Raw genomic sequence first — 20,511 nt, forward strand, 5'->3', positions numbered from 1 at the left:
TACACTTGGAGTTAAACGTAGCTTCGGGATGTACTTGACGGGCAACGCATTATTCGAGGAACGCGTGGGCGATCACCGGCGTGTTATTATTAAGTGGCCGTAATTGTTGCGCTGTAGTCTAGCGTGCTGCGAGCAGCGCGCAACGAGAAATCAATCATGAGAGTAATGTTGTCAATGGGCCAGCACGATCCGGCGTGCAACCGCGCCAACTAGCCAAATTATTACTGCGAGTCTGTTCAACGCGGTGCTTCCCGTTTCGAAGCATAATTTTCTCGCTGTTTCTACGTGAACCGATACATCGTACGGAAATGAATCGTTGTTCGACTGCATGATCCTTATAGATATCGTTATCGATTCGCTTCTGTGAACCTGTTATTTGAACACGTATGAATTTTCACGCGACAGGGTAGATCGTCGACGAAATAAAAGCAACATGGAGATGGGAAAGTATAAATTATCGTGCACCGAACTTCGTAAAATTTATGTATCGTTCAGGCTAATTGTTTTCAGCGTTCTGGTACTCGTTCAGAATATTCATTTAGAAAAATTATTTGGAAAATAACTATATGACGTTATTTAGGAAAAAGGAATTTGCGTCTTTTAGAACGTAAACGAATTGAATTTTCGTGCCATTTATCTTTTTTCTGTAGCATTTGTTTTTTCTAATTTTAATCAGAAACGAAAGTAGAAAAATGGAATAAGTACACGCGCGTAATAATTTTTCATCAGTAAAAGTCGACGTTAATTTCGCCAAGGATACCCACGTTTTCTTGGTATATACACCTGTAAATTCATTTTTTTTATGAATACAACTAGAGAAATGGAAGCTAAATAGGGATTTGTTTCACCGTCTAAATAATTTAACGAGTACTTCATTCTGGATATTTTGTATGTTTTTGCATACTATGCGCATATTTACATTTTTACGTATTATAATTTTCCGTAATTGCGCACGTCTGTAGTCCAGTTGTTAACAATTGTAAAAGAAAAGAGACTAAGTTTTAGGGTAATGTTACATTAACATACTGCTTAAAATAACTAGAGCATCATTTTGTATCTATACACTTTTCTTTATGACTGTTTTAAAGAATCAAGTATTAACATTTCTACACGATTATTCCATAAATCTGTACTTTGAGTTTTACTTTTAAAATTCGCGACATTACACAACAATTTTTATTTAAATCGTTGCAATTTAATTGGACGATTCCGTTCCCCTGTTCGCTACCGTCATTTCTCATTCCGTTAAATTTTATCGAAACTCATCGAAGTCACGAATTCCTTTTATCGTCCGATCCTCGTCGATGCCTTTGTCCACGTCCTCGACGAATCACAGGCGGTGGAACGAACAAAAAGAAATCTGTGACGAGAACGAGCGAATGAATTTCGTAACTCCTGAAGGGAAAGCTCGCCGCAATCGTGATGCTATTCCGTTTTAAGCTCTTTTTACCAGCATCGAGTTGGTTCGCCGATATTCGCCTCCTGCTGAATGCATTTGGTATTCTCAATGCCGAAGTGCGAAGGTTAACAGGTCTCTGCGTAAAACTGGCAATACTCGGCATTTTGTGGCGTGCGGGAAATCGCGTATAAAAGCAAAGCAGCTCAAAGCAAGAAAGGGACATCGTGGTGCGCGTATTTCGAATCGCGCGACGGTCTCGAAATTTTCATCGAGCGTGACACAGTACACGAAATTATGCAGCGGAAGAAACGTCGAGGTGTGGGCTGAGGTCGAGCACCGTGGATTCGTTTAACATAATAACGAGCTGGAGAGCGTGGCGATAATTGGCCAGGAAGGTCGCGGAATTGCAACATCGTTTAAAGGAATGGGACGCGTTTCATTCTGCCCCGTGCGTACGTCTTAGCGTGAGCAATGGAAATGCGATGAGCGCGGAAAACTGTATCGTTTGGGCCACGCGGGGAACAGAAGGTGGTGGGGAGCCAAGGAAATGCCAAGTTCCATGCTGTTCGCGTTGAAATTCTAAAGTTTCCCACGTTCGCGTGTCCCATGAATCACAAAGGGTTCGCAGATATGAAAGTGCAATTGCCCGTTGCCTACTCGGCACGGTCGCGTTCGATGAAGATTTTTTTTTTTTGTAGCGCGCTCGTAACTATGTCGAGGTGGAACAGGCTGCTGCATAAATTCGCTCTCGCCTCGGTATATTTCATTTCTACGTATAAAGGCGAAGTTTATTCAAAGCGTCGGCCGTTTGCGCCGGCTACCCGAAACTCGTACGGCAATATGCTTCGACGTTGCTCTCCTCGACTGCGACCGTGTTCGATAGTATCAACCTGTACAAATTCGATCGTCTATATCCCTTTGTGATAGGCGACATATTTGAAAATTGACCGGTTACGGGACATATTTGAAAATTGACCGGTCTCGATCGAAGAGATTCCGGAGATATTTCCCGGAAAAGTAATTGACGGCTCGCGCGAAACAATTCAATCTGTTTACATATTTTCACATTTTTCACAGTTTCTCTCGCACCTACTACCGTAGAATATTATGAAATCGAGTATCGTTTGAGTACGTACGTGTACTTGTGAAATCTTATTCTATATGGAGGAAGTGTCGTGGATTAAGAATATGTAATTTTGAAGTATTTCATTCTTGTATTTTTATTGGCATATACTTGGTAGGAGAGGTGTACTAGGGTTGTAAATTAAAATATCGATCGGTGTGACATCAATTGATATAGACACGCCCAGAGACTTATATGTTTTATAGAAGCAATCTGAATTTTAAAAGTCATTTAGGAATTTAATTACGATCAATTAGACGTCAAATCGATTACTTTTTTATACGTACATGTAGAGTATAAGGAAAAAAGGACTCTGAATTAACGCTATATGGTCCTGAACGATATCATGAGTTTCTTAATCCTCGTACATGTTCTGAGTTACTGTTTCCTTTCTCCAAACATGCGCAAACTTTAATACCCGTTCGATTTTACGACTTCGTCATATTAGGTTGACCGAAAAGTTTCTTTCGTTTTATGAGGAAATAACAGACGTATAACGTTTTTTATTTTACGTACGATCCATTTTATTCTGTTGAAATAAACACCGCGATATTTCACAGACTTGATTTCACGTTTGTACGAAGGTGCCCTGTTGTAAAAAACACGTTTATCAAAGAAAGACACTTTTCGGACAACCTAATATATCTTCCACTAACAGTAAGAGACTTCAATAACTTTCGCCATTTCGTTCATCATCAAGCTTTTACAAAACCATTCTCTATGTGGCATTTGTAAGATTCGAAGATGGTAGAACGGCGGAAGGCGCGGATTAGCTGGAGGAAACCATATTAACGCGCGAGAGAAAGAGAAAAAGAACAATTTCAACGCGATTCCAGCGTCCCTTTCAATTAGCTTTTATCCTAGAATATGGAACGGTGATCGCGCTGCTGGTTCGCAGTTACGCGGAATAAAGGCCGAAGGTAATCTTGATTGGAGCGGAAAAAGGGAAAGAATTAGTCGAGTAACGTTATCAGTTCAAACAAAGGCTATATTATACTGGATGTGAACGTAGAAACATAACGTTCAAACGTGCTAGTGGCTACCTAACAATTATCCAACAGCGTCTGTAATCGTTTGCAAAAGTGATACTCGATATGATAAAAAGGGCACAACGTTCAAGTATGCTATTCGGTATCTAAGCATCGATAAGTTATCTGGTAGCGACTGAAATCGCGTGTACTGTTAACGTGCGAGTACTTGGCAAAGGAATTACGCCATTTTCAAAATTGATGTCTCCGGTGCTATAAGCTGGGTCCTTATGACAGATACGTTTCTATGTTTCGTCAGCATTGCAGTTAGCTTGGTCAGAGGTTGTAATATGAGAGACTGATGGTGTGTGGTGGACGATATCTAGCGTCAACCTGCTATTTAACTCTTTACGACCTGACGTTACTTTGTAGTATCGTTCACATTGAAATATTGTTACGAAGCAAATATGCTTGGAACATGGCTAGAACTTACGTACGTATGTCTAAATATGTACTACGTGGATATTATATTTGGCGGGAGTTAAAGAATTCGCGTTTCTCTTACCGGCTACGTCTTCCAGAGTCGATTTCTCGCCACAGCTGATAAAATGGGGATAGAAGGATACCATAACTATACCATCAGTCTGCGCCTGAAACAGATAAGAATGGAGAAGTTCGTTCGTTACTTTTCGTAGCATTTCATAATTACGGAATTGAAGCTTAATAAAGACAAATTAATTTCAGCGAGGTGAATTCTTGCAAATGTATATCTCTTTACGATATATGTATATTGTTGTAATTGACTTTTAACGAAAATAAAATATATAAAAAAGAAAGAGATTTCTAATAATATACACATTATTAATTCGTAGACTTCTTAATAATCCATATGAATTTTTATCACATATTTGATGAAATTGAAAAAAAAAGCGAAAGGATTTTCGAACAACGAACTCTACTCCACATATTATGTTTGCACACGTTGATCAATATTTTAATTCCATGGAAGTAGGTTGCCTTTGACCTTTTCTTGTCTTTCTCGATTTTTTCTACGAATTTTCCGAACGACTCCACGTATCCAAGAGACTGGTAATTTAATTGTAAACGAGGAATTAGCTTTTCTTCTTCGATTAACAGGTTTAATATCGCGAGAACGACGCAGAGAATAGTTGTAACTTACCAAACGTTTCAGCGCATGGTCAGGCACATTTCGCGAGGAATTGCAAAGGGCGTGAGCGCTGCTATGGCTGAAAATTACAGGCGCCTTCGACGTCTTCATGGCGACCAGCATCGTGGGCACGGAAACGTGCGACAGATCCACCATCATTCCGAGTCGATTCATCTCGAGGACGATACTCTGGAAACGTTCGATCGGTGGGATATAATTGGGATAAGTTTCGAGTATCACGAGGACGGAGATTTTTCTCTCCGTCTTTTTCTTTTTCCTTCTTTCACCGCGATAATGGTACTCGAGTTCGCGAAGCGTAGTTTCGCTCTTAAGTATTTAGTTTCAAAGATATCCCGAGGATGCCGTATTAAAATCGATCAGTTCGTTTCTCGGATTTACCGACTGTTTTCAGAATCGAAAAGTCCGGATTAACGCCGCTTAACTGGTCGAAACGAGTCGATTATTCGAAAGGAAATGGTCAGGTGAATGGAAAAACGCGCACAGAGTCCTGCGGAATAATTGACGAAGTTGAAATGGTAAACGATATCAGCGCCAGAAGCGAAGATTTTCAGTTGAAATAGACAATGCATTTCCGCTAATTTTGACGATCATAAGCACCTAAGAAAGTTTTTCTACACGCAATATACAGGACGTCTTTATTAAAGTAGGATAATAAAAGAATTTCAGTAGAGAGTTAGTTAGTTAGGAGATTAAAATATCGCTATCGTTTTCTATGTTAAGAAATGAATACTTTATTGTACGAACTTACGCGTTTATAAGTTTTATTTAAATAAATATGTCTCTTTTGTAAGACGACTCTCGTGGATGACTGTATATCGTTCATGTGACGAACGCTAGGAATTTTTAGTATTTGTCATGTTTATAGATTCAACTATAGCCTACTTGGTGCCGATCTGATGATTCTATAGCCGTATAAGCTAAAATAGATAATTCTGGTATACGTAACTATCTCGTCAAAAAGAATTCCACATAAAATTTGCACCCTTCCTCACTGGGAAGATCTTCTCTTTTTCCGACAGTTATATCCTTTCAGCGTTCGATACAAAAAGATTAAACTTGGAAAGTTAAACATCGATCGCCTGACAAATGAAAAGTTGCCTCCAGATGCGAATGCTCGCTACTCCTTTGTAGCATGCTCACGTGTGATCCGTGACACTTATTGCAACGGTCGATCAGTCAGATTGAACGACAGTTCCTTGGACACTTTGTTTCCGAGGAATTCCAATCTGGAAACGTGGAACACGAAATTCATAGTTTCATACTTGCCGGGTTTCAGATATGTTACTTTATTCTATATTGGTATTTTAACCGCGTCTCGGTTACGTTATTTGTTCCAGTTGCTTCGCCAATCATCGTTACGGATTCGTTCTAATAACCGTTTACACACGGTAACAAGCTGGTTTTGCAAAAAGTTTGTAGGAAGTCGGGTTTGGAAAATCGTATTTTTCTCGCAGATAAGAGATTTCCAATATGTTCTATCAAGAAATCTGCTGTCACGGCGGGGGAGATATCGTTCTTGATATCTGACGTCAGACTTCCGAGATACGGTTACTAATAGAAAATTCGATTTCACCAGTTGACACTTGTCAGTTCCGGCGGAACAAAAAGAAACGGGCACTGTGTGACTTCTTTCTCTAGTACGTATACTTGGCGTTCGTTGCCGCGAACAATTGTTCTTTTCATTCGAAGACGGGGCATTTCGTGTTTGCACGTACAAATAAAATACAACGAAATTAGCGCAACGATCGATAAATACCGAAGGGTTACGAAAGTCTCGTGGTTTGTTCTCATTGACAATCGTCCGACAACAATTGGGAGAAGAATTCATTCTCGTCCGTGGGTATACGAAGGTCTGCCAGAAATAGAGTTATCGTTCGCGTTCTAAGAACTCTTGCGCCGTTCCGGGCAACGTCTCATCCATTAAACGTAGATGCTTTGTTAAATCAGCGCCGTCATGGGTTGAATCTCTCAAGATCCCTGTTTATCTCGTTTTTCGTCTGAAACTACATAGCTCGTCTCTCGTTTCCGTTGCTTTCTCGTCTCGATGTGGAATACGCCGTTTTCATAACGAAGACCGGTTCTCATATTGCTGGTTCCCCTTCATTTGCGTCTCTGTATCTTTTGTTCGGCGTAACGTCATCGTTTCCAACGTATTCGAGGGAAATTAGCCGGGAGACGAATTTATCGTTAACTGCAGCGGCCATTATCACGAAATTAGCGAAGTTGCAGTATCTTTCGGGACGAAGTAGTCGTCGTTAGACTCGCACAGTTATCTCATGAATCCAGAGGATTTCTCCGCACCATCTTCGGGGCGGAATGCCTGCACCCGTTAAACGAGGATGCTTCATTAAAGTAACAACGCGATAAACTTCACTCTTCGGGATTGCTTCGCCACCTCCTCCTCGTCTTCCACCTCCACTCTTTTTCTTAAGCATGATTTCACTGACTTGGCACACACATTCCCTCTCTTCGGATCGTTTTGTTTTCTTAGCCGGGACGCGACGCGAAATCTCGCTTTGCGACTTTCTTCCGGTTTTCTCGTCGTGGAGATTTTAGCGTCAGCCTTCGACGGAAACATCCTGCAGCGACGTTGCATCCGCTTGCTAAAAGCAACGAAAAGGCGTTCCATCATGGAAGATGAAACGGGACTCGTGTATCGAAATCCACAAAGAACACAAAACCAACGAGATAGGGAACGGCTTCGTATTGAAAGCCGAGGAACGCGAATTTCTAATGTACGAACTCCTGAATCGTATGTTCCGTTTGATCGCGATAAGAAGAAGATGTTTTAACATGGAACATCAAATTTCTAGATGAAAATATTCTATTAAAAATTCGAGAGATCCGTTGTTCCTGTGGAGGATTGAACGAGAGGAGCTGGCAGAATGTTAAACGTTTCGCGGCGCAGAAACGTAAAAGGGAACACGTGCAAGTGACGCTCGACAGGATGATATTCGCCTTCGAAAGCGACTGCTTCATAAAAGCCTTAAGCGCTGTTCGCTTGGTTTCCTTCGATTGTTAGAACGATTTATCAGCTCGCGCTTTTCTTCGTTTTAATTCGAATTTGCTCGTCATTGCCATTCATTCCTCTGTATTGTTTTAAAATTTAGCTTCCGCTGACCTTAAACCTCTGTTACGACTGAGCACGGATTCTCCTGTTAATTTTTCACGGGGGAAGTTCCTACCATTGTCAAATGGAGGGGTGGCATTGCATAAAAAGATATTTAACTGGATGAAAAATGGTGGAGCTTTCCTCGTGGGGAAAGTTGGTCGAAGGTCTCGCTGATTTCTCCTTTCGTGATACACTCGCCGGCGATTCATTTCTTACGGAGCATAAGTCAGATGGCAGTTATATTTTTTTCCTGACCATTGAAAGAATCCACCCTCGTGAATCTCGAGGTTAAGGTGGCGTAACACCGTGTAGTCTGACAGGATGACGAATCGGCTTCATTTCTTCGCTACTCTTTTTTTCCAAGCTACTCACTGTCGCTGTCTTAGATACTCTCCCACTTTTCCGAGCTGTTGTTTCATACCGTAGGTGAAAACGACAGAGTAGGGTCGTGACGATGGATCGTAAAAGGATCGTGAGCAGAATAGTAATTCATAAGGAAGATCTAAATCTGATTTACAGAACGTGTTTGGTTCTGGGTACGACTATTCCTATCGACTCAATGGGTGATTCTTCTTCAATTCTATTCTATAAAATTGACACGGTATCATTTCCATCGAATATACGTTCCAAGATATTCGAATCTGCGCGATAGCGTCCATGTTGAGTCTTCTAGCAACCTAGTTTTGCTGTAAAGAAGAATAAAAGAAAGAGATAAAAATGAAATGAGAAAAAATCTCATTTGTTTGAATCGATCGAGGGTCGTTCGTTTCAAGAATGGGTTTCTTTGGTTAAAAGTTATCCACCGCTTCGCTAACAGATGATCGAACGATATATAAAACAATGTCGAGAAGAGGAATGTGGAAAAAGTTAGTTGGCGCTCGGTTTTTATCCGGACAGCACGAAACTGCGAAGATTCGTACTTTTGATCGTGGCAGAGTCACCAAGACACGGCCAGTTGCTCCGTCATCCCGTTCTTTCCAGGCGGTCAAACTTCGCCTCTTGATACTTCTGTTTGTTACCGGCTGCCGCCGTTATCGTCGGCCAGCAACTTCAGTTACGAAACTGTCGATGCTACGGCCGCCTATTTAGACGAGAACTTTCAGAAACAAGCTGGCAGCTGGCCTCAAAAGGGCGGCTGGTCATTCTACGGAAGGAACGCTTTCCAAAACTTATCGGTCAGATACAACCGAGTGTCGCGAACTTGCAAGTGTACGTCGCTTCACGATGAACGCGATCACCCTTCGAATTTTCGGCGTCGTGGCCCGACGACGGAATCGATAAGCGTTCACGACGTCAAGCAGACGTGGTTATTTCGAACGTTCAACCGCCAACCATTCGATCCAGTCTTGGTAGCTGTCTTTCAAAATTTTTGCCATTTGTTCCAGAACGTAGCTGAGTTTATATTTTCGCTGGTCTACCGGGAGTTTTAACCGGATTTTTCTTTCGTTCACCTGGATTAAAGAAAATCTGCTTAGTATGCAAATGTCTCGCGACAGACGATGTCGCTTTATCCGTCGCGGAGCAATTTCGTTTCGTTGGATCTCGATATCCGGCAACTTTTTAATCGCGTTACGACACGCTGTAGTTTCCAAGTGTGTTCCTAGTTGAGGGAAGCAGAAGCTTAAGTGGCTCTAGCTCGATGAAGGATCAGGCGAAAGCCGGAGTCCTCTTCGGTGCATCGTGCGCGTCGAAATGAAAATCGATTTGCGAGTTATGTTTGTCGAGCACAAGGGACCACGAGCGAAAGGCAGGCGAACAGCGAAGAAGTTAATAAAGGGCCGGTGTTTGAAAGTTTAGCGGGCGTTGATGAGATGGTCTATAGATTCTTGAAATTAAGATCGAGGCCGAGGAGAAATGATAATGCAGTTTTAAAGACTCTTCACGTGGTGAAGTAACCGGCAAATCTTTAACGCCGGAAAGTTGAGATATTAATAACGAGCGTAGCCGTCGGTAAGATATTTTCGATGTACATTCCTGACTTCTATACCGGATAAGCACGGCGTCATCGCAATTAATGTTTCGTCGTAGAACTCTTTGAGAAGAAGTTCTCATTAAAAAACTATCAAACATTCTTTACACGTGTACTCCATTTCGCTTCTCCCTCCTTACTACAATGCTATTGCTCTATTGTCCTACAAAGTTTATACCATAGAGCATAATAAATCATGCTTCTTCTGTTCTGCCTCTCTTTTGTCCCGCTTATGATAGCGTCGCTCGATTCAGTTGGACATCTAACGGATAATTAATTACCAAAGTAAATAATCAATCAATCCATTTCCAAATATACCGAATGCGATCGTATCCATCCTTCAAATCAAACACATCATCCAATTTGCTATCCACGTTCGTGTTACGAACGTAAAAACTGGCTAGTTATAGGAACGATGTTGACACGTTCGTTGTTACCGATTGTATCATAGCCTTAATTATCTGCAATTTATTTGCCAGATTTTCAATAACTATTACCGATACAGTTATTTATAGTACAATCATTATTGTAACCTCGTAATATTATTATATTGATACTGCAATCATTGCTGCTAAAATCTCGATTATTAGAATAATTAATAGAACGATCGATCGTCGAAACATCGAGGATTAGTAAAATATTTCTAGTAAGAAAGATTGGCAAAAGAACAAAATTAAAGGCCAAAAGAAATTGTCATTTTTATACGAAGATTGTTGCTTCTATTTAATACTAATATTCGTAAAACAGTTCTACCGTATAGAAATAAAGTTATCCGATTATTCAAACAGCGTGTGTAGCGATTAGTTCGGATAATCAAGATTCTATTGTACTCTAGTGGCCATATTTTACCAAATAACAGCAAATGTGTTAAGTCGAAATTGAACGAGCCTAGTGTTTCGTTCTTCTTAAAATACAGCCAACCATACCCTTTTCTTCTTCCCTTTGTTTCTATTGGCCGGTTACCGAGAGCCGACGTGGCAATTAGCCGAAAGCATCGAACTGTGACTGAGTGTGCTTTTAGCGCTGGCTGGATCAGCGATCCGTAGATGTTCAGGCATTTTTTCCATTCGCCGCACCCTTGTATCGTTTTCTCCGGTCGCACGTGTCGATACGCACGGTCACGTATCGGGTTGAGAAATGTAGTTGCCTGAAATTCACGGCGAGAAAGTGGCGCTCGCTCGTTTTAACGGAGGCAGTGGCAGAAACTTGGCGAGATCGTCTCGCAGGCCGCGAGACCAGCAGATATTTCCTGCAAAGCGGTCCCGCGCTAATTGCTCCGCTCGAGTTATGTTTTCTTGAATTTGCCACCACTTCCGGTTACGAGGCATCCCCATTGTTTGGACACTGACGCCTCGCCAGAATTGTTTCCAGCTTCATCGGGGTCAGGCAGGATACACCAAATGTCCTCTTCGGGGAAATTCATGCTTGTACTTGAGTTCGAGTTTGCGACCACGGATGGTCGATCAGACTGTTCTCGGTTGGTCGTTTGGGCGTTTCGTGTGCTCCTATCTGTGTGTTTGTTCTACGTACAGTAACCAAGTACAAAGCGAAGTTCTCCGTTCAATTCGTAACAACGTGATAGCCTCTTGTAACAGGTACAGATACATTCGGATAAAATTTTGGAATTTTATTGGCTGTGTCTATGATAAATCTCCTTGTTGCTACTTGTTGTATTAAATCGAAATTAATGCTATAGATATCAGTAACGATTTCCTTGCGAGTCAGCATTTTCTTTAAATTGTTGAGATCTGATAGTGTAGGTTTGGATTAATGGACGTTCGAGTAGTTTGATATGCAAATTAATGCGTATTGTACGAAAATATCGGAGCGTAATAATTTGTAATATATGTATAATGTGTGTATGTACCATTATTATAATAACGATATCTCTGGTATAATAATTCACGGAATTGTTATTAATGAATTGACAAGAAACAAGTTATAAGTTATAGATTTCTATTGTACAATTTTACATCGAAATTATCAGAATAATTAATATTAATAATAAATTTTATATCGTAATTTATAAAATTAATTCGTAGCACGTTATTTGCTTTTATTTGTTACCGTTATGCGACAAGGTATTCATTACCATTGGTAGCTTGTAATTTGTAAAATTATTATTAGTTTAATTACTGAAAAGGGATCAGCTCGTGTTTCCCTGTTAAAATTTGTAACTGTTGCAAAGGTACATGGGCAACTGTACAAACTATACATTCCATGTTTTACAATTTAGTATTAATCCAATTTTTTAAGTTTCGCAACACAGTTATCGTTGCGTATCGTCACTTTAAACAACAGTGGAAGGATTAACGCGAACCAAAATTCAGTTAATGCGGGGTTAGCCTCAAACTCTGTAGCCTTTATCGTATCTTCGTTACTATGACGCAGAGACGATGAACTGTCTGTGCAGTTCTCCTGTCTCATGTGACTTTGCCTATATATAGGAACAAAATTCCGTAACGTATTCTATGCATACTAATAAACAACAATGTTTTACGTGCTTTTATTTGAAATACGTGCCTTCGCTTGTTTCAAGTACCTTAATGGCGTCTTAAACAAAGCTAATAGAAGAAAAGTTCGTAGAAATAAAAATACGACGAACCCAAAAAGAAGACAACTGCTGTTAGTTATTACATTAGAACAAATTTTGATGCGATTAACCTGTTAACTGCGGAGGAGCGTATTATACATTTTACGAACAAAGTAAAGCAAAACGGGAAGGTATTACATTTTTACTCGATGAAAAATTAATAATTCATCGTTGAAAAGGGTATTGTTATTGAAAACCTAAAAAGTTCCAAAAAATAATAAAGTAAAGTGCACAAAACAATTCGGGAAATAGCCGATATACGCAGTAAAGTACACAAACGGGGTTGCACTGGGGAAAATAATCAACTTAATTTATAAAAAGCCATACGTTATATGGAGCATAACCGATATACCAAAGAGAATAATCAAATACTATATATCTATAATACTAAATACCAAACTGTTTTTTTTTTTATAAAATACGTAGTAGGTTTACTGGAAGTATAAAGAAAACATAATAGTAAATGTCATTTGTTATTTTTAATTATTACATTTTACTAAAATTTTGAATTTTTATAGTAAACGGTAATCTTTTATTTCACACGAGGAGTGTACACGTCAACCGCAGCGAAATAGAGTTTTCGATTGACGCGTATACACGTCGAACGCAGCTAACTGATCAAATAACATAAACGTATCGCTATGTCTGAACCTATTTTTTGACTTTATTATTACTCTATGGTAATTTAATAAACATACAGTAGCTTATGTTTCAAAATTTCTATGAACTATTTCCGTGCAGTTGAAGCCGATTACTATATTTCTATGTATTCGAATAATGATTTTTATTATTCGATTAGTAATTATTCACGTTGATCGAAATGTACGGGTATTAGGATCGAATATAGGGGCACCGTTTACAGACGGTAACGCGATAAGCGCGAAGGGGCGATGAACAAAAGCAGAAATTTTTCAGAATTATCGAGGAGCTGCTTTCACGGATGGAATGGGTTTCGCAGGGCACGTCGAGCACCCTTTCAACAGGGCTATATTTCTTCACTTTCCGGCGTCGTACGTTCTCCTTTATTTCAATCTCCTTGCCCCCATCTTTCAACCGTATCGTTTTTGCCCGAGTATTCCAGGTATTTCGTGGTCTCGTTCGCGGCAGACACGGCGAATGAAAATAGAGGGGGATAAAATGGTAGAAACACGCGTCGAGTTTTCGGATTCCTCCCGTGAGAGCCGAGTGGTGTCTTCTGCCAAGTGATCGTAGAAAGGTACAGTTTCAAAATTGCGATATTGACAGAGGGTTGGTGGGAAGCGGTGCTACAATTCCAGAAGGGGGCTCGATATTAAAGAGACAGAGCACGTATCGTGAAATGAAAACGGCGAACGGGAAAGAAGTAACTGGAAAAAAGTACCCGTCAGACTATATCTCTTCTTTTTCTGGCGTGACCGTGTGGAATTTTTATTGAGTGCTTGAGGGAGCTGTTTATTACGCAGGTGTGGGTGAGAAATGGTGTAGCCGCTGAATGAGGTATAAAAGAAAAGTGGAGGATCGTATATAAAACGTCTAGGTGCACAGATGAGGCTGAGTGGAAAAAAAGCTGATTCTTTTAAGGGTTAGACATATACATATGGTATATATATGTATATATATATATATATATATTTATTTATATATTTATATATACGTGATATGCATACGCGTATTCTAGAGAATTCATGCAAAACGTGTTTAATTTTCATTTATTTCGCGAGATAACAGGTATAAGTTCTTTAAACGTGTTATTCTTTTATGTAGAAAAATAATTAAATGGGGAAAATAACAGGTAATTTATTGATTGGATATGGTTATATGATCAATAAAAGAATTTTTCAATACAAGTTTTTACAAATTTCGGCTATTCCATTATACGAACGATTCAACGCGATCAACTATTGGATTATTCGAGATATTCGTAATGCTTTGAATACGAGCTATCGAATAATAAAATGTTTCGAAAAATACACCCTAGTAAAAATCTATACAGCTCGCCATTAGATGCAACACGAGTCTCTCAAGGGAATTATTCACCCTTCCACGTTTGTCTAAAATTACGATACTTTCTTAGGATATTTTTTCAGAATATTTGTCCATCTTCAATCTGCCGAGTAATTTGAAAAAACAAAGAAGGGAAACGTTCGTATTCTAAAAAGTATAGGCTAAACTTCTGTGTCTGGGGCTAAAACGAGAACTCGATGTTAGTCGGCTGACTTGTTCTTTTCTCCGCGCAAATAGACAGGAAGTTTCATGGATAGTGCGGCAAAACTTACCGAACGAAATGGCGGAGAAGAAAAGAACAAAAACAGCCGAGGACAATCACGGGGCGGAGTACCCGAAATTTCGCGGTGGAAACTTAAAATGGACTCTGTACCACGATTTTCCGTGGATGGGAGAAACGAGAGAAGCGCGGAACAAATCTCTGAACAGTGTTTGTCGGATATTCGTGTGTTGACTCGTTTTTCTTCCTTTTGAATGAGAGCGTAGAACGAAGTCTGGCTGGATCGCGAGAAATTTTCGAAAGGAGAAGAAAGGACGACCAGCATAAAAGGATGATCGAGTCAAACGAATAGCTGTTACGCGACCGAAACAAACATTTCGACTGGATACTGAAGCTTAACGAGGCTAAAACGATCGCGGGAAAACGTAAGCGGTCTTCATTGAATATTTAAACGACCATTTTTCCTCTCTTATCTTCTTCTTTCTGTTCATCTCGACCATAGAACTTTTCGTTGACTTAAGTCACGACCACAGTTTCCAAGTCGTTTGTCATACATTTCTCTTTTTCCCTCTGTACGCCATCCTCTTTCGCTATTTTACTCTCTGTTTTTTATCCTTTTCTTTCAAGAAATGCTCCGGAGGAACGTTAGTTTTTGTCTCAGCGGTTACGCAGAAAGAAATTGCAATAACAGCTTGACACACCGAATTTTCCCCATATAACACGAACGCAATTCGCGTGGTTTCATCTCGCGGAATGGCGTCTCGCTCGGTGAAAAACGTAAAGTCCGGCGAAAACAATTAGATCAGAATGACAATCGACTAAGCACCACGAACACGCCGCTTAACACGGGGATAATATTTTATCCCGATCTTTCGGTTCTTGCCCGCGGCTCATGCTTCTGGTTTATATCGCGGTCAGAATCCTAAAGTCGTTTCTCATATATCTCCCTTGCCGTTGGAAAACATCTCTCGAGGCTGTCTGCTGTTTTTCTAACATTCGCCAAATAGAACACGGTGGCGAGCTCTCGTAACTTGGTCGGAGTATACCTGACTTTGCCAAAGAAAAAACACAGTCGAGTTAAACTTGAGTGTATCGTTTTAATCGTTTCGAAATTAATGTTGTCAAACGAAACGACGGCTGCGCGAGGTTTAGACGACGCTTCACGACAGCGGAATTACACCTCTCGAACGTTAAAGCAGTCCTTCTCGCAGGTCTGACTCTAAAGAACGATCTCACGAAGCGATGCCACTCGAAATTATCTTTCATGCATTTTTAAATGCGCAGGACGCCTACGAAGGTACACGGTTACCTGTCTTAAAGTTTTAAATACATGCACTTTTAGAAAATTCGCGTGACTTTTATCTTGTGCCGAAAGAAATTTGCTTTCTATCTTCTTGTCGCACGAAAGGAATCGACGTCTATTTTTATTATATTTTTTTTGTTTGGTCGAAGAATCGAGGGAAATTATACGAACTTGGAGGATAAATCGTATTTCCCATTTTTTTTTTTTTTTTTTTTTTTTTTTACAGAGAAGCAGTTTTCAAATTTAGTACATTGTCAATCAATGTCACATCGTCCTTTTATTTGACCGTGGAATAAAGTATGCGTTCTTTCATCCATTCAAAATTTTCAGGATGTTGTTTGGTTTGATAGTTACTCGATTTCCATAAAATTTTGTCAGCGTATCAGCTATTGTGAAGGAATTCACATCTTTGAGCAGGGCGGAAATCTTCTTGTTTAATCATAAAACGACGTTAAAATCAGAAAAATCAGCAGAAATCGACAAAAATATACTTATCATGTTTTTCTTCTATAATCTTTGCGTGGAATGTGTGAACTATGAAAATAGAGCTTTACGATTCGAAGTATGCGCGCTTAAAACGCGACCGATTGTTCCCTACGGCTGATCGATGCTGCCCATAATTTTCTTTCGTATAAGGGTAACGTTCACTCGGGAATTCATGAATACTTCGACGCGAATACCACGAATGCCAACGGGTAATTTTCATAAATAACTCGCGTTTCAAACTTCCTTGCGAATTTCAAAGATCAGCTATCTTACGTAACTCTACCTCTTTTTCATCATTTTTAAGGACTTTCAATATTTCGAAGGTTTTCTTCGTGAATCGATTTATCGGTTAAATTTTTATAGAATTTTTCCATGTTTATGGTTCATCGATTCGATTGACGTGGATTTACGATCGAGCTCGCCGCACAACTATTTTGCTGGTGAAGAAAGTGTCATTTGGCGAAGTAACGCGTAGCTAGAGAGATAGACATTTGCCGGATGTTTTAATCCGGTGCGCAAAACAGCGCGAGTTCCCTCGTCACGGTAGAAAATCCTGCCAGTTAGGACGAACGCTGTGCCTCCAGCAAAAACTCAGCCACTTATCTTGCTCAGAATCACACGTGAGTTTAGTTGCACGATTTATCATTTAATCATACACTGATGAAAATTTCATTCAAATAAATGGAGTTGGGATATTCGTTTCGGACAGATCCACCGTTCGATTCAAAGTTCCGTAAACGACTGACTGTTCTTTTTGTTTAATCGATATTCCAGATATCGGATAAGATCGATCGTCTTTTGAATTTTCTGCCGTACAACACGTCGGTCTTGACGTTCCACGATTGACGTACTATACGCGTATACATGTTACGATACACGTTCAACGCGTTTGTGGATGTTCGTTATACGGCTATCAAAGGGACATCGGAGCAATGGTTTTCGATCACAGAAGGAACAAAAGTTTCTTTCTACTCACCTTGCCAAAATTGGAGAGACCACCGATGCGTGCCACTTGACCGGGTTCATCCGCTGTGCTGCATTCTGCCCTAACGAACCAATAGGTCAGTAACTCAATGGCAACAATCCTCAGCATTATTGTCGTACAATGCCCTCTAATCATAGAGTTTCACGTTTGTAATACCAAGCAACGCGACTAGAATTGTTCGTCGAACTAATGACTACGGAGATTGTGCCAGTCTCGTATACAAACGTCTTGATTTGAAGCACGAATACCTCGCGAATGTCCGGCTACCCTGTGATTGAAACGTGCCTTAAGCCGGAAAATAATTCGAAGCCGTGAAATACCGTACGAACGATAAATCTCTGTCCACAGAGGATTAATTACTATTATCTAGACGAATTTAGCGGGGAACGATAACGTCTGTGGACGGATTCGTAAACATCTCTCACGTTGATAGGATTACAGGGAGTCGTGGTAGGCGCGGACTACCAGGAACGGGTTTCGAGGAGTCTGAGCAATTTCGGGACGATAATCGTCTGTATTAGCGCCATGTTCTCTAAGCTGGCAAACGGAACGATGATACGATATTCGCAATGCTAACTGACGCGATAATCGATCGCCGGAGGAACGACGAGTAAACGACGAATAAACGACGAATGCGATCGATTTCGAACGGATAGAGTTCTGAATCCGAGGTCGGATACTTTGCATTTTCCTTTGATAATTAGCGAATGGAAAGATGGTGGCTGGTAACTTGGTCATTTAACTGGGCTATGCATGTTCGGAATAACCAGAATTGATACGTGAGTGGTTGAAATTTCAATCATTTGCTCTCCATGTAACTGATTAGGATGGTATTTTCTTTTTCTTTCAGACAGATACGAGCAACGGATAATTGTCCACTACTTGTGGTCCACTAATTTGGTCTCGATGTTTGTTAATTAAAATGGGATTTTCTACTTGCTTCGAGTATATAGATATGCGAGTGACAGGGAATTGGTCTCGATGCGTAGCTAGCTGTGATGGGATTTTCTACTTGCTTCGTATAGATGTGCGAGTGCTGGGCACTTGGCCTCGAGGCGCGGCTGACTAGGATGGGATCTTCTACTTGCTGTGACCAAATATATGCATAAGTGGGGATATATGGTCTCGGTCGCTCGACGTCGACATATGGCTGGACAGAACGGAATTTTCTACTTGTTCCAGATAGATTAAAATCTGATACGTACTCAATGTTCTCCTTCTATGTAGCATATACCCAGTATAGCACCGAGTACAGAATTTGAGCGAAACGAAAGGCAAGAATAAGAGCAGAGCTCGAAATAAAAATTTTCCATGTGATCACGCGAATAAAGATCGTTCATATTCTACGGATAACCGCTGTGTATTCGGGCTAAATGAACCAATTACCCTTTGGTAGAGCATGATCCCCTATGTAATTAATTCAAAAGCATTGCTGCTAATCACGCAGCTGTAACTGATACCTATACGTGATCTATTATTAACACAGTATTGACCTTGTGTCTGATGATACCTATATCTATATAATTACAGCGAAATAGCAATACGAAGCGAAATAGTAATGTGAAAACGAGAGTGTATGATCAATGTCAATGTCTTTGAGGTATTTACATATATAACAAGAGAGGCATTGTATAGATCCGACTTTTAGAGTGGAGAATGTCTGTTAGGATCGTACAACTGGTTTCGATCTTCCGCGTTTGATTCCTTCGTTGCGTTATAATAAAATGCTACATTACGTAGATTTAATAGCTCCAACTAATAACGAAAATTCGTGTACCCTATCCTCGTGATTGTACGAGAGAAGCTGAGGCTATGAACCAATTTCCACCATTAGAGCCGTCAAATAGAGAGATGGTAAGTTCACGTACCAATATACTGGTCATTCCTACTTCAGCTCGCCATTAGCCGAAACGTCTCGTCGTATAGATATTTATCTGGTGTCGGTGGAATCTATTGGAGTTGTAAAACGCGCACGGTCGATACCGGAAATTCCGAAACGCAGATAATATTGTTACGGTTCCATTAATCCGCGCATGATTCATCGTCCCGCCAGTTACGTAATGCAGCGTATAAATAAAGATTGGATCGGCTTTACCAATGTTATAAATTTCACGGTCGAAAGATAGGATCGTCGATCATCAAGCCCGCGTTCCTCAGATTTTTAACTGTGGCGTGATTGTGTGTTGTTGTATTGCGTTCTGGTGTTTCTCTTTTAAGCCCCTCGAATTACAATGTCCTGTTATGTGTCACGAGTTTGTTGCAAAGTTTGTTCCACTATTAAACCCGTTCCCTATTAAAAGCGGTAAAAGTTCTGTATACTTGCCATACCCCGCGCTGTTTATTAACCGACATAATAGACGTCTGAAAGTTTCGTATTAACCGTCGTTTGTTCTACGATGTCGTATTTGAGAATAAAGAACGTATAATAAATGTACTAAGAGAGGATTAAATGTAATAATTTGATATTTCGTACTAACACTTTCGCTGCAATTGGAGTTTTGTTTCTTTTCTCAGGATCGATGTACATGTATTTTTTAGTAGGAACTCTTTTGCATTTGGTTTGTCTATTAATTACGCTATTTGGTCAAACGGTTGTGAAAAATCAAATCGTCAAAATTTATCGTATCACCGAAGAGTAGTATTTTTTTCGTAAGCAGGAGGAAGAAAGAACAACTGTTATTACAGAAGAAACGCAAGCATTGTGTTAGCAGCATTGTCGAAATTATTAATAGACGGTAGCAATGAACGTGTTAAATTCAACTACTGGAATTTTTTTAAATAAAATATGATGTTTCAACATATGAAATGTCCGTTTGAAATGTTGGATTTTCCTGGTAGATTTCATCAAGAAATGTGTCGCTTGTCTGTGGTATTGTTTTTACACGATTGAATGTTGATTTATGTTCGTTTTCCTCGTGTATCTTTTGTTTGAAATAGTGGTGGATATCCGTCGGTATTCTGTCTGCAATGCCACAATCAACGCACACAAAACTCGAGTCATTTTCGCCTATGAGTGTAAGTTCGTGTAGTTATTCTTTCACCGAAATTGCACATATTAATATACACGATATTAATATAGAACGATACGAATGTGAGAAAATTTTGTAAAATCCAGGTTACTGATGAATACAGTACTCAAAATATCGTATCTGGAAAACCTATATGTGTCGATTGTAACGAT

The 20,511-nt window shown here is 40.0% G+C and overlaps 1 protein-coding gene and 1 long non-coding RNA gene across 5 annotated transcripts in view; one reads left to right on the top strand and one right to left on the bottom strand.

Annotated features, from left to right (window-relative positions):
- LOC138180945 (uncharacterized) overlaps positions 1-20,511 on the top strand; it is a 214,367-nt gene that overhangs the window by 19,023 nt on the left and 174,833 nt on the right. The gene's annotated exons all lie outside the window — the stretch shown is intronic.
- Positions 1-20,511, bottom strand: part of LOC138180943 (dipeptidase 1) — a 257,130-nt gene that overhangs the window by 14,943 nt on the left and 221,676 nt on the right. For all 4 annotated transcript variants that reach the window (XM_069115320.1, XM_069115323.1, XM_069115322.1 and 1 more), the window contains 3 exons: positions 17,322-17,391; positions 4,671-4,847; positions 4,056-4,140 (listed from right to left, as the gene is read on the bottom strand). In XM_069115320.1, the coding sequence (XP_068971421.1) occupies positions 4,056-4,140; positions 4,671-4,847; positions 17,322-17,391 (332 nt within the window). The remainder of the gene's footprint in view (positions 1-4,055; positions 4,141-4,670; positions 4,848-17,321; positions 17,392-20,511) is intronic.

Source organism: Bombus flavifrons, chromosome 6, assembly GCF_040668555.2.
Source record: "Bombus flavifrons isolate JBK064 chromosome 6, iyBomFlav1_principal, whole genome shotgun sequence".
In the NCBI taxonomy this organism is placed as follows: domain Eukaryota; kingdom Metazoa; phylum Arthropoda; class Insecta; order Hymenoptera; family Apidae; genus Bombus; species Bombus flavifrons.